Source organism: Piliocolobus tephrosceles, chromosome 16 (assembly GCF_002776525.5).
Source record: "Piliocolobus tephrosceles isolate RC106 chromosome 16, ASM277652v3, whole genome shotgun sequence".
In the NCBI taxonomy this organism is placed as follows: Eukaryota; Metazoa; Chordata; class Mammalia; order Primates; family Cercopithecidae; genus Piliocolobus; species Piliocolobus tephrosceles.
The window spans coordinates 33,826,307-33,840,904 of NC_045449.1; the positions used below are offsets into that span (position 1 = coordinate 33,826,307).

Genomic DNA, 14,598 nt, shown 5'->3' on the forward strand with positions numbered 1-14,598 from the left:
AAAAAAAAAAAAAAAAAAAAAGGCGCAGTGGCTCATGCCTGTAATCCCAGCACTTTGGGAGGCCAAGGCAGGCAGATCACGAGGTCAGGAGTTTGAGACCAGCCTGGCTAACACGGTGAAACCTCGTCTCTACTAAAAATACAAAAATTAGCTGGGTGTAGTGGCACACGCCTGTAATCCCAACTACTCGGGAGGCTGAGCAGGAGAATCACTTGAACCCGGGAAGCGGAGGTTGCAGTGGGCTGAGATTGCACCACTGCACTCCAGCCTGGGCAACAGAGTGAGACTCTGTCTCAAAATAAATAAATAAATAAATAAATAAATAAATAAATAAATAAATAAATGTATATGGCAGATATTGCTAACTGCCTACCCAATATCCATATCCACTTCTTTGATCTTTGGTATCTATCTATCACCCCTTTCTTCTTACTAACAAAAACTTGATTTTGTTCAGAGCAGCTATTTCCAAATAAAAGATATCTGTTTCTCTTAGTATGGCCAAAGATACGTCAGCTAGAGTTTCCAGAAAATAATTTACTTTCTGACTCAGGTGCCACACTTTCTTACTTCCTCCCTTCCTTTCTCTTCCTGCCTGGAATCCACTGTGAGGTCTGCAGGTGTAACACACGGGAGGACCATGAAGATGTAAAGATGGCACAGCAGAAAACTCTGGGGAACCTTGAATCCTTGATGACATTACTGAACAGATATACCAGTACTAAACTATCTACCTCCACACTCCTTGCTACTGAGAAAAATCAATCCCTACATAAGCCAAGTAGTTAACGTTTTTCTGTCATTTTCAGCTGAATGCATTCCAAACTTATACAGGTATTTTGTTAACAATAAAGGTTTACGTTAATTTTCAAAGAGGAAAAAAAATGAAAGCACCTTTATTTATCCAGGCTTATCTACTCATCCAGTCTACTAAAACTAAAAAGTTTGAAGAAAAAAAAAAAACTTCAGGTGCACATGAAAAAAGATGTACATATATGACATGAAAGACCTCAAAATGATTACAATCTCAACCAAATGTTCACTTCACATCCTCTTACACCTTTCAGGAAAAATTAGTAAGTTCCCTTTAATTTTCTCTTCCCCACATCCCATCTTAGTTGCCACTGGTTCATCTCTCTTGAAGTCTCACTAACTCAGTGACTGCTGGGAACTTAAATCTTTTGACAGACTATGCCTTATATTATCTAAATCACAGAGAAGCGTAGTAACCTGAAGGTTTTAATTGCACAGCAGGAGGTATCTATCTTAAGTCTTCTGTGCCTCTATCTGCAACTACTCTAACAATTAGTGTCATAAATTTGCTTAATTCATTGCTCAAGAAAATTATAAGCTCTCAAAGAGTAAATGGTCTTATACAGAAAACACAAATTTAAATTACTTTAATTAAAGGGAATTGAGAGACTGGGAATAAGAAGGGTTAACTTAATCCAAAACATACTCACAGATCACTATCTTTAACAGGTGTTAATGTTACTTAACTTTAATATCACAGTGCTGGGCATACACTTCCATGCCTAAGGATCTGCTTTCATCCCATATTTTGTCTATCATCCCAAATCAAAATTTAGGCCACTGTATTAAAATATATCTTATTCCTACTGTAAGAAAATTCTTAAAGAGTGTAGAGTGGTTTTAAAAAAAAACAAAAAACCTGACTATATCTAGTACTTTGTCACTGATAACCTCCTGAATATGTCTGTATGATATTAGCTTGTTTTATCCCACATTCTCTGTAAAGACACAAAAAGGAACAAATCTAAAGAAATATCACATCAGAATTTAAGATAGCTTACCTTTTATTTATAGGTTTTTCATCTTTTTCATAAGGCTTTACAAACCACTTGCCAATACGTACAAAATTCCTGTTCATTAAACACCGTTCCAATAGATTGTGAACTGCTTTGAAAAGCAGAGTACGGCATTCATAGGAAAGTCCATTCTCCCACACTCCATCTTCTTCTTCTAAAAGAGAAACGAAGGAAACAGTAAGTAAAATAGTGGCACTATAATCTATTCAAAGCCAAGTAAAAAAGGTTGCAGTTTAAACTCTATATTCATCAACACTACCTTATCCCAGAATATCAAGCTACAATCACTTCAATGTATCTCTAGACATTAGCAGGTTTCAAAGTTATTCCATAAAGAATAAAAGGTCTAAGTGCCATATATTCTATTAAATTACCTGAAAAGTATTTTTCCACCTTATAAAATTCAATGACATCATGAACATACTGAATTGGTTCCTGTATTAATGAAAAGGACGCTTGTTTGCATAACCTGGAAAATATTAAACGCACTCTATACCTACGATGTCAATTTCTAAGCTGGCTCACTTGTTACTTTGTCCTAATTCCCCCAATCACTGAACCTGCCAAAAAAATTAGCCAGTTAATAATTAAAGTCAAAACATTTCATGTCCATCAGCATTCTAATCCATGACTCTACTGTAACACTAAGTGATGAATAAAAAGGAAGCTGTTGGCACAGAGCCTAACAAACAGTGCACTATCAGCCACCTTAGGTCTCTTTTCAACCAAATTATTCCCATGATTATTATTCAGTATAGGATCCTTTACTTGGGGGAGAAATTTAAAAATTTCAAGACTTAAATTGTAAATGGCACTTCTGTCATATAAAATTATAGCTATCTTCACTAACTACACAGCTTCAATTTTGCCAGCAAATCTATTAATCACTCCAAGTTAATTTACCAAAAAAACACTAACACAGTCATTTTGAGATAAGTCTGGATGTAGGTCAGAAAAATTTTTTTTCATACTCTATCCATTTCATATCTGTCGCAAAGCATTTAAAAAATCGTGCTACAAATAATGATACTGCTTCAGCATTTTAACTTTCATTACAAGATTTTAAATTGCTTAGTCTAAATATAATTAACTCTCCTTCTATAGACTATATACCTTTATAAACATTTTATAAATATGGGTTATCTGTGTTCAATGTTCAAGTAAAAATAAAAGACAACCCTTTCTCACTTCAACACCAAAAATGCATACACTATACCCACAGAAAAATAGACACAATATGAGCTTTCGAATAAAAGCAAAGACATGTATTAAGAATTATACATGGTTTATATGCACAACTTATACAACAAATGGGTAGAACAAACACTAAATAAAAAGCACGACAGTGGACTTTAACTGCACTAGAAATTCTGTGCTACTACAAAGATTAAAGTTGATTTTATGTTTTTTTCCTAAATGATAGTCAAGTCTTTCAAAGCAACTAATTTTATTTTATTTCATTTCATTTTAAATAAGCTTTAGGCTGGGCGCAGTTGCTCACGCCTGTAATCCCAGCACTTTGGGAGGCTGAGGTGGGTGGATCACCTGAGGTCAGGAGTTCAAGACCAGCCTCGCCAACATGGTGAAACCCCATCTCTACTAAAAATACAAAAATTAGCCAGGCGTCATTGGGCAGCCCTGTAATCCCAGCCACTCGGGAGGCTGAGGTGGGAGAATCACCTGAGGGGGAGAGGTTACAGTGAACCAAGATCATGCCACTGCATCCAGCCTGGGACAGAGTGAGATTCAGTCTCAAAAACAAAAAAGGTAAGCTTAGGGGAAAAAAAGTGGAGTAAGTTTTAGAAAATGACAATATTTCAGAATTGGAATAGAAGAATTTTTTAAGTCTAATATTAATCATAAATATTAAATATGAAAAATTCACATTCTATTATGTCAAAGACACCGTTATCTACTTTCATTTAAAACCAAAGCATTTATGGGTTTCACTTTATTTTTATTAATTTATTTATTTTTTTTGAGACGGAGTCTTGCTCTGTCGCCCAGGCTGGAGGGCAGTGGCCGGATCTCAGCTCACTGCAAGCTCCACCTCCCAGGTTCACGCCATTCTCCTGCCTCAGCCTCCCGAGTAGCTGGGACTACAGGCACCTGCCACTTCGCCCGGCTAGTTTTTTGTGTTTTTTAGTAGAGACGAGGTTTCACCGTGTTAGTCAGGATGGTCTCGATCTCCTGATCTCGTGATCCGCCCCTCTCAGCCTCCCAAAGTGCTGGGATTACAGTCTTGAGCCACGGCGCCCGGTCAAGGGTTTCACTTTATTAAAGAAAATATTAGACTAGGAGAATAGAGAAGTGGCACAAAGTGACTTCACTTTAATTAATTAAACGTCTAGATCACAAGCATATTTGTGAGTTGATAACAAAAAAAAGAGAAAATAATCTTTCTCAATTGATCTGCTTTCAATTTGAGGTCCTACCATTTCAAAATTAAACAGCTACATTAAGACTTTTACCTCAAATTATGAGACTTATGACGACTAGAATATACATGTTCTTAATTCCAACAGAATTATGTTAGGAATATCTCCCAATTCTTCACCTCTTTAAAATCAATTTAGTATCTTTTATTACCTTTTATTTCAAAAATCACTACCTTCTGATAGTTATAACACTTGTTCTACAGAAGAAGCCACTACCAACATCTTTTTTCTATCTAAGTTTTAAAGCATCAAAGACCCAAGACACAGTTACCATTTGTAAGTATCAAAAGTTGTACAGTTGTTATAAACTTCGAATAAATTATTCATTTAAAACTAGAGAATGACTTTGCCTTCTTCCCAAAAACAGTAAATAAAAAAATCTGCTTTCGGGGAGGCTGAGGACAGGTATGGTGGCTCACGCCTGCTGTCAGGGAGGCTTAGGCCAGGTGTGGTGGCTCATGCCTGTAATCCCAGCACTTTATTAGGAGGCCGAGGCAAGTGGACCACTTGAGGCCCGGAGTTCAAGACCAGCCTGGCCAACATGGCAAAACTCCATCTCTACTAAAAATATAAAAATTAGCCGTGTATGGCACAGCTGTAGTCACAGCTACTCAAGGGCCTGAGGCATGAGAATCACTTGAGCCCGAAAGGCAGAAGTTGCAGTGAGCTGAGATCACGCCACTGCACTCCACTGTGGGATCGACATAGCGAGACTGACTCAAAAAAAAAAAAAAAAAAAACATTAAAAGCTAAAACACAGTAATATAGTAATTTTCACATGAAATTCTAAAAATTGTATGGTTTTATTTTGTAAAATCTATTTCAATTAAACCTGCAGTTAAATGAATTAAAAATATTTAATGTGAGGCCATGTGCAGTGGCTCATGCCTATAATCCTAGCACTTTGGGAGGTCGAGGCAGGCGGATCATCTGAGGTCAGGAGTTCAAGACCAGCGTGGCCAACATACCGAAACCCCATCTTTACTAAAAATAGAAAAATTAACTGGGCAAGGTGACATGCACCCGTAGTCCCAGCTATCCGGGAGGCTGAGGCAGGAGAATCACTTGAACTGGGTGGCAGAGGTTGCAGTGAACCAAGATCCTGCCACTGCATTCCAGCCTGGTGAACTCTATCTCAAAAAAAAAGGGAATATTGAATGTGGTTTAGAAAAGTAGTCAGTATTAATCTTCAAGCATCTCTCCCTCATTATTCTAATGCTTTCAAAGGGCGTGGGCATCTTATGTCCCCAATGCCCAAAATTCTCATTAACACTAAATGGGAGCTATGCATAAAACAAACAAGTAGAGACCACCTGTTGAGGTTTTCTAAACCCAACATATCTCTGAAGTATATCTTCATCTATATGGCAAGTGACTAAGCAACCATTACACTAAAGTAATATAACTTCATATTTTGTTGCTGAGAAAAATAAGTCCTAATAATGCTCAATTAAAAGTCTGAAGGTTTTTGATTTTCTTGGGAATGACTTAGAAACAAGAAGCCTACGGAGCCAAGCTTCCAATAGGCTGACAATCTAATAATCTTTAAAAGTACTCTCTACATGTTGTATTCAGATATGAAAAGTGAAATGGTACAACCAACTCACCCAAGGCATAGTGATATGCACTATTTACACTAATTGAAACAAGTTATTGAATCTCAACACCAGCATTATAATAGGGAGGGGAAGGAGAAGGGAACACCTAGCTCTTCTGAACTTAACCAGAGCCTAACAGAAAAAGTCTGCTTAATCCATTTAAATATTTTCCTCCTCTAGCCAGGTGCAATGACTCATGCCTGTAATTCCAACTACTTGGGAAGCTAAGACAGAAGGATCACTTGAAGCTAGGAGTTCAAGACAAACAAGCCTGGCAACACAGGAAGACCCTGACTCCAAAAAACTTTTTTTTAGTTAGTGGGGCATAGTAGCACCTGCCTGTAGGCCCAGCTGCTGGGGAAGCTGAGGTGGGAGGATTGCTTCAGTCCAGGAGTTGGAGGCTGCAATGAGCTATGATTAAGCACTGTAGGCTGAGTGACAAAGTGAGACCTCCATCTCTACAAAAAAAAAAAAAATTCTTCCTCTTGTAGCTCTATGTCCAGAGAAAACAAAGTTTTCAACTCTGCATTCTTAGTACTTTTCTGTTACTATCAGCATTACAATTCTTAATCATCAGTGTTTCTTGAAATTTTCATGGATGATTTATTGGAAGAAAACACAAATGCTAAATTTGATTACCATATTTTCTTCCTGAACATACAGAATACAGTAGTGCCAAAGCATGTGATAAGTCATCAAAATAATTCTCTATCAATAGGGAAAAAAATCACAACCAAAAAAGCAAATACACCGTGCACTCAACATTTTTCTCAAAACTGGCATCTTTAAATATCTCTACAGTGGTAAAAAACGAATCTTCTCCTATATAATTTTGCTAAACTATTAAAATGTAACATATGCTAATGAATGGCTCAAAAAAATTAACATGGTAGAAAATACCATGTAGTTCCTGAAATAAAGAGAAATGTTTAAATGCTAGATCAGTGTTTCTCCTGAATAATTATTAATAACCAACACATTCAACAAATATACTGAGAGCCTTAAGTTGGCTGCATCATTATCTATGGCAAAACTTGAAAAACTGATTTAAGAACAGCATAGTATGTTATGTTTGACTTGAAAACTTAGAAAATACACTTGATCAAAAAGAACAGTATGCAGCAAATGAAGTTGTCACCTAGGAGACTAGCCAATTTGAAGAGTCAGACCACATCACAAGTTAATTTTACAGCAGTAGAAATGAATTACTCTCTTTAGATTACCTGGGGCACAAAACAATGTTTTAGTTTGGCTGGGACTAGATTCCTATGCCTGGCTGTTTATCTATCTCTCAATCCGATTAACATCTGTCATTTAAGGTTAAAGTCCACTACAGTTAATATCCTTCAATAAAAATATCCAAAATTAAATTCAGAACAATAGTCCACTTAGTTTGAGCACTATTCATTATGATAAAATTCTGGTATAATAAAACTATCTGAACATGTTACTAAAATCTACTTTACAGACCTCAGGAGCCAGGAAAAAGAAGAAATATTTTTAGCCCTGAGTTTTTTTAGTTCACAAGGTATCAGTTTTCTCAAAGAGTCTCATCACAGTCTAACTCACTATGATTTTTTTAAGATGACAAACGGGAGAGGACGCAGTTTTTGCTTTTATTTTTATTTAAAGGGAAAGAATAAAAGTCAATGATGACAGCAATTGAATTCCGAAAACGTTAGAACACAGAATAAAAATACGTAGAAAACTCTCCTTCAAGACACATTAATGAAAATGAAACAATCTTGCTCTGAAGCAAATTAACAGTACACTTAAAAGTACCAGTCCTACCCACTATAGAGATTTTTGACCAGAGGGACTGAGCTAAGATTTTCCCATCACCCATTTTATGCCTCTTTTACTCACTATCACACAACCATAAACAAAGCTACAAAATTTAATTTTTTTTAAAAAGGGGCCGGGCATGGTGGCTCATGCCTGTAATCCCAGCACTTTCGGAGGCTGAGGCAGGCAGATCACCTGAGGCCAGGAGTTCCAGACCAGCCTGGCCAACATGGCAAAACCTCTACTAAAATCTCTACTAAAAATACAAAAATTAGCCGGGAATGGAGGCACATGCCTGCAGTCCCAGCAACTCGGGAGGATGAAGCAAAATTGCTTGAACCTGGAAGGCAGAGGTTGCAGTGAGCCAAGATTGCCCCACTATACTCCAGCCTGGGCGACAGAGCAAGACTTCATCTCCAAAAAAAAGAAAAAAAAAGAAAAAAGCTGTAACCTCAAAGGAGTTTTATTCTCTAATCTTTTTGTATCAAAACATATCCACACCGATTCAACTAATCATTATCCTATAGAGGATAAAACAAAAAGTAAGAAAATCATCTATGTTTGGCTTTGGAATTCAAGAGATTTTTTTTTTTGAACAAGTATCTTTCCAAATGTTATAGTTAGGCTAATACTAGTTAGCACAAATTCTGATCCAAAAATCACCCGGCCTCTGCAAATTACTTTGCTCAACAGTATTGACTTACTGCTACAAAAGAGTAACTGAGGGTTTAAAGTATGTATTAAATCAGATTTGATTTGCTGTAATGGATCTCTGCCAGTTAGCAATATAAGTTTACATTCTATTTCTACACATCAGCTAAACTTGAAAGGAAGGTAACCCAAACAAATGCTAAGTGACACGAGAGACTGAAATTTAAAATATACTATGGAATCTGAGCAGACTCTTCAGAACTGTCGAAATCATCAAAACCAAGGAAAGTCTAAGAAACTGTCACAGTCTAGCAAAGCCTAAGGAGACATGACAATTAAATATAATACGGGTATCTTAGATGAGATCCTAGGAAAGAAAAAGGATATTAGGCAAAAAAAAAAAAAAAAAAAAAACCAAAATAAAAATTTAGTTAATAATAAAGTATCAATATTGGTTCATTAGTTAATTTTTTAAAATACACTGCCTGACACAAAGGAGCTAAGGAGGTTAAACAAAGGCAATTCTGTATTTCTGTTATTGAATATTCCAGTCAAGAAAAACAGAATTCTAATCTTTGAAAAAAGAAATATTTCCCTCTTCCCCCACTACCAAGAAAAACGAGGGCAATATTATCACCATAATCAAAAACACTTCAGTAACAAGATGTGGTGTGTGCTGACCCAAACAGAAGGACACTGTCTGTGAAGAGCAGGCTCAAGCTAAATTAACCAGCTTTTTAGTTACCACCTGGGTCCTTCTGGTACCCATTTCCTCAGTGCTACACCTCCACTTGGAACTCAGGACTGCCTCCAGCAGCTGATGCTACCCTGTACTGTCCAGCTGCTCTCTTCTCAGGGGAGCTTAAAAGAAGGAAATAGAGTGCCACAGATGGGAAGAAATGAAAAAGGGGTTAGCTAGAGAGACAGAGGCAGACTAATTACCCCAAGAGGGAGGCAGACACTGTCCCCAGAGCAAAGAAAAGGGCAAGACAAATATATTCCATCTGAAAAGATCTTATTATTCTTTAAGATACGTCTGATTTAAGTAACAACATTCTTAAGAACAGGTTTTACTAAAAAAAAAAAGCTAAAACATATAAATACCACTGACTATGCAAACTAAAACAGTACAGGACAAGCTTTGGAACAATAAATACGATCACATAACACTCCTAATTGTATTTCAGTTTACTATTTCAATCACTTCACTTTAATAAATTTTTAAGTTATTTACGCCCGGCGTGGTGGCTCACGCCTGTAATCCTAGCACTTTGGGAGGCCGAGGCGGGTAGACAGACTGCGCTCAGGAGTTTGAGACCAGTCTGGGGAACACGGTGAAACCCCATCTCTACTAAAAATACAAAAAATTAGCCAGGCGTGGTGGCGGGCGCCTGCAGTCCCAGCTACTCAGGAAGCTGAGGCAGGAGAATGGTGTGAACCCAGGAGGCGGAGCCTGCAGTGAGCCAAGATCGCACCACTGCACTCCAACCTTGGCGACAGAGACTCTGTTTCAAAAAAAAAAAAAAAAACCAACCCCAACCTCCCCAAAATTACTTTCATTCACGTTCAAGATCACTATCTTTTTTTTTTTTTTTTTTTTTTGAGACATGAGTCTTACTGTGTTGCTCAGGCTGGAGTGCAGTGGCGAGATCTCAGCTCACTGCAACTCCCATCTGCCGGGATCAAGTGTATCTCCTGCCTCGGCCTCCCGAGTAGCTGGGACTACAGGCACGTGCCACCATGCCCAGCTAATTTTTGTATTTTTAGTAGAGGCGGGGTTTCACCATGTTGGTCAGGATGGTCTCTATCTCCTGACCCTGCGATCTGCCTGCCTCAGCCTCCCAAAGTGTTGGGACTACAGGCGTGAGCCACCGTGCCCAGCTGATCACTCTCTATTTTAAAAGTACAAGTAACTACGATTTTTGAAAATTATGCTAAAAATCAAAGCTAAACTAGAGAAAAACGTTTAAGACTGTAACCTAGTTTCAGTGGAGAAAACATATCTGACTGGTAACATGAAACCTAGAAGAAAAAACTGACTTTTAACAATATACATCAAAGCAGCTCCCATCTAACTTTAATAGTCTTTTAACTTTCACAATATTATTTATATTATGGTAAAACTAGGCCAGGTGCAAGGGCTCACACTTGTAATCCCAGCACTTTGGGAGGTTAAGATGGAAGGATCACTTCAGTTCACGAGTTCAAGACCAGCCTGGTCAACATAGCAAGACCCCATCTCTACTTAAAAAGAAAAAAAAAACAATTAAACATTATATATCTCTTAAAATTATCTTTGATTCTACAAAGTGTATTTCATGAAATCTTTAAAAAAGATCTGTTTAGTCTGTTTAGATGCTCTGCCAACTTTATTAAGAAGACCAAAGCCCCTAAGTCAGCATCATAGTTTTATCGATAATTATGTTTTATCAACAAATACATTTTATCAATAGTTTATAGTTTTTCAACAATGTTATACAGTCTCCAAACATTCTAGTAAGGTGATAACTCAAATACTATATCCAAGTCAATGAAAGAAAATAGAGGCTGGCAGACTTAGCTTTTGGCATGATTAGAAAGCACTGTCTTGCTAAAACTACTATATATACATACATCATGTATACGTATATGTATATACATATACACATCATTTTACACATTTAGAACTACATTAAATACAAAGAGCTAAGGACTAGACTCTGCAGCAGGCATCTTATTAGAAAAACTACAAAAGCTGGAAAGCTTTCTTGAAGAAATGCAATCACTCTCAAAAATAGTAATTAACACGGGAGAATATGTTCATTAGAATGTGAAAAGCAATTATCAAAACATACAAATGTAACACGTACATTCCTACATAAATGTTGGTCTTACTAAGTACCAGTTCAAGATACAGACACCTAGAATACATTCTATCCAGAAATAAAATAGATCCTATAGGTCATAGGGACAATAACAAAAACTTCAGAGTACTCAATTTCAAACAAGAACTTTAAAAAAATTATCTAGAAATCCTAAATTTATCTGTCAAGAATCATTATCAAACTATCTTACTGAAGTCTTCGGAACCTTATAGCATACAACCAATCATTTACATTCCTATTATCTAAGATTCAGTTAATACTGACTTTGACAGTTTAAAGCTTCAGTAATTATTATGAAAAGCTATAGTTTCTCTTTCTAAAGTAGCATTTGGTCCTAAAAGTCAAGAAAATAAGGAAGTAATCACATTGATTTGCTCATAATAAAATTGTTTGTGTAACCTTTTAGATTATGATCCCATGTCCTATGAAAGCTAAACAAGTTGGCACTTGTCTCTTATTATGTTTGACAGAACAGTATATGAATCACTTTCCAAAAATAACTAAATTAACATATGCCTTCATATGTTAATCAAATAGCACAAATGACAATAACAAAATACTTACAAACCTTAAAACACGCATACACACACACACAAACACAAGGATAGTTACATTTCCAGTACTTTTAGAATCATCTGCCCATTTAATGCAAAAGACTCAACTTTGACTGTGGATGAAGTGACTCAAAAGTTACATTTGGCTTCAAAACTATTACATGACTTTGTTAGGAACTCTGTTTCCTGATTCCATTTTTTGAGATTAATGTAGCATGCCTTCCTTGGACCCTAACTACTGGTGAGAAATTAAGAAGAGAGGTGGTAAAAGGAGAAAGTCATTCAAGCCTAAAAAACCCAGCTATAACATGGATAATTTAAGTAAAATAAAATAATCATGGTGAAATAAAACATGAAACTCAATTTTTATCTGGCCTCCTAAGTGTCCCACAAAAACAAACTTAATTTGTAATACAAATGATATTCTGGGAGAAGTATACAATGTTGCCATATCATTAATTAGAAATGGAAAGTTTCTTTCACCTGATAAGTCATGGTGAATAAGGTCAGCAAAATTGGGGTCTTCACCCCACCAAAATATCCACAATTCTCTTCTTCCAGGTCTTTGATCTCGCCGCCAAACACCAAGTACATCTGCCTTAAGGCAGCGACTAAAACTGCTCAAAATGGGGTCTTCTTCTGTCACAGGAAACAGAATAGGGGCAGAAGTTGGGCCTTGCCATACATATTTTTTCCATTTAATTCCCGTCAAGTCAGCCTGAAGGAAAGAAAGCATAATGTTTCATTATTGCATATTCACTCAAAGTCAAAAGTACTCCATACGATGTCTATTTCATTAAGACATTACAATTTTTCAATGTATGCTTGAGCTATTGAATGCAAATTAGAACCAAAAAAAAAAAAAACTTTATAATTCAACCACCAACAATTTTAGGGAGAAGAACACAGTTAAAAATTAACACCACCATGTCACTGAATAGCAAGCAAATATGTACTCCAAGTAGAAATAAAAGAAACTGAATGACGTTAAATACAGACACACACTTCAATATGCAAACAGAGTACATTTTTCTCTGTCCTAAATGGTCACATTTATTCATTGGTGTCAAACGTTTAACTGAAAATCAATTATTAAAGACCCTATCATGGGTTTTTATTCCACATTTACAGAAATAATGTATCCAATGAAAAGACATCTGAATAAGTCCTGAAAAAAATCTATGTTAATTCTTCACACATACCCCTGTCGGAAAAGTCAAATAGCTGCTCACAAAGAACTGTCAGATTTGTGCTAGTCTATCTTCAAAGAGCCTGATCCTAAAAGTACCAAAAATAGACTGAGTTGGATAAGATAGAATACAAAACCTGGTGTATGTCTTATTATATGTGAAGAGATGCTGATTAATGGACATTGAAAAGAAAAACATGCTGTAGAAGAGGATAGAGTATGAAAGATCTCAATTTAGCATGCAGAAAGAAATTCAAGAGGAATTCAATAATTTAATCTAACTTAAAGGAGCAAAGCATAAGGTGCCAAAAATGAAACTGCTGATACATGACTGGCAGTTTACACTTGCCAACTAGTTGTGCTCCGCCCACTTAACTCACTTACCTATCATATACTCTTAATACTTCTCATAGCACAAAGGAGAAAATGAAAAAATAAAGTCACCCAAACTTAAAGTCATTGATGAAGCTCAGCTACTGTCCCACACAGGCCAAGTTATTTGCAACAGTTGGTACTTCTGGAAGTCTTAACTGCTGGATGTTACCAGACCTGGGCTAACCTACACAATAGTCATCCCTCCACCCAGCTTCTCTGGACTTTTCATTTCAATCAAACAAGGGAGCAGCCTGCTCAAAACATTCTGAAAAAGCAACCAAAACACAATAAATATAGAAACGGTGCAAAACCACAGCACCTCGTCCATTAGCCCCCTTCACTCGCACAAAAAAAATTACGTTCTAATAAAAGATGGCTAGAAATTGTCAAAAATGGCAAACTGTTTTCAAAGTTTAAAAAGAAAACATACGAAATGCCACCTACTGGTTTTTACAGAGACATCTTAAGTCACCCAAGGAAGAAACTAACCTTGCGTTAGTTTGACTCATACAAAAAAAATGTAAAACGAAGACAGGTTTCTGGGGCATAAGTTCTGGGGTCCTGTTTACATGGGGAAACCAAATTAAAAGGGTGAGACATAAAGGCGGTGGGGAGCAGGGGCAATAATGGAAAGTGTGAAGCTGGGATACAAGACCAATAAGCCGAAAAGCAACAGTTAAGCAAGACAGAGGGAAAGGTTACTGTCCTGCCAGATAAAGAGCTCAAGTTGAGGACGAGACTACGGTGAAGAGGAGAGTCCGAAAGAAAACGAGAAAAAATGCCAACACTCCCCAAACAGAGCCCGGGACCGTGGGAGAGCGAACGCTGTCTCCCGGGGTTGGCCGCGGAGCTTCACAGGGCGCCGGCTCCGGCTGGGCCTCGCCCGGGGACTCGGGCATCTGGACCAGACCCGGCCCCCTCCCCCACGGCCCAAGGGCGCACCTCGCGGCCCCCCTCCCTCGGCGCCCGCCGGCCCCGGCACTCACCAGGCAGAAGAGGTTACAGTGACAATCTTCCAGGCTGGCCCCGTTCGGCACGAAGGAGGCACTCATCGTCCCTCACAGCAGCCGCCGCCGGCGCCACAACCCACCATCCGCCATTACCGCCGCCTCCGACCAGAGAGAGAAACACAGACACCGGGGAGGGCGTGGGGGGGTAGTAGTTGGGGGGGCGGTGGAAGAGGAGGCCGCCGGGCCGCCCGCCCTCCCCACCCCCCCCCCCGCCGCCGCCGCCGCCGCCGCCGCCGCGAGCAGCCCCCGCCGCCCGGCCGGCACCCAGCCGCCCGGGGCCGAGGGCCGGAGGCGGGAGGGCCGCG

At 38.2% G+C, this 14,598-nt stretch overlaps 1 protein-coding gene across 1 annotated transcript in view; it reads right to left on the minus strand.

Annotated features, from left to right (window-relative positions):
• The window catches only part of MED13 (mediator complex subunit 13), a 123,876-nt gene extending 109,361 nt beyond the window's left edge, over window positions 1-14,515 (minus strand). Inside the window, exons 1-3 of the mRNA XM_023204666.2 lie at window positions 14,270-14,515; window positions 12,203-12,437; window positions 1,815-1,983 (exon numbers count right to left, since the gene is read on the minus strand). Of these exons, the coding sequence (XP_023060434.2) occupies window positions 1,815-1,983; window positions 12,203-12,437; window positions 14,270-14,335 (470 nt within the window). The 5' untranslated portion in view covers window positions 14,336-14,515. The remainder of the gene's footprint in view (window positions 1-1,814; window positions 1,984-12,202; window positions 12,438-14,269) is intronic.
• Between the last annotated feature and the right edge of the window lie 83 nt (window positions 14,516-14,598).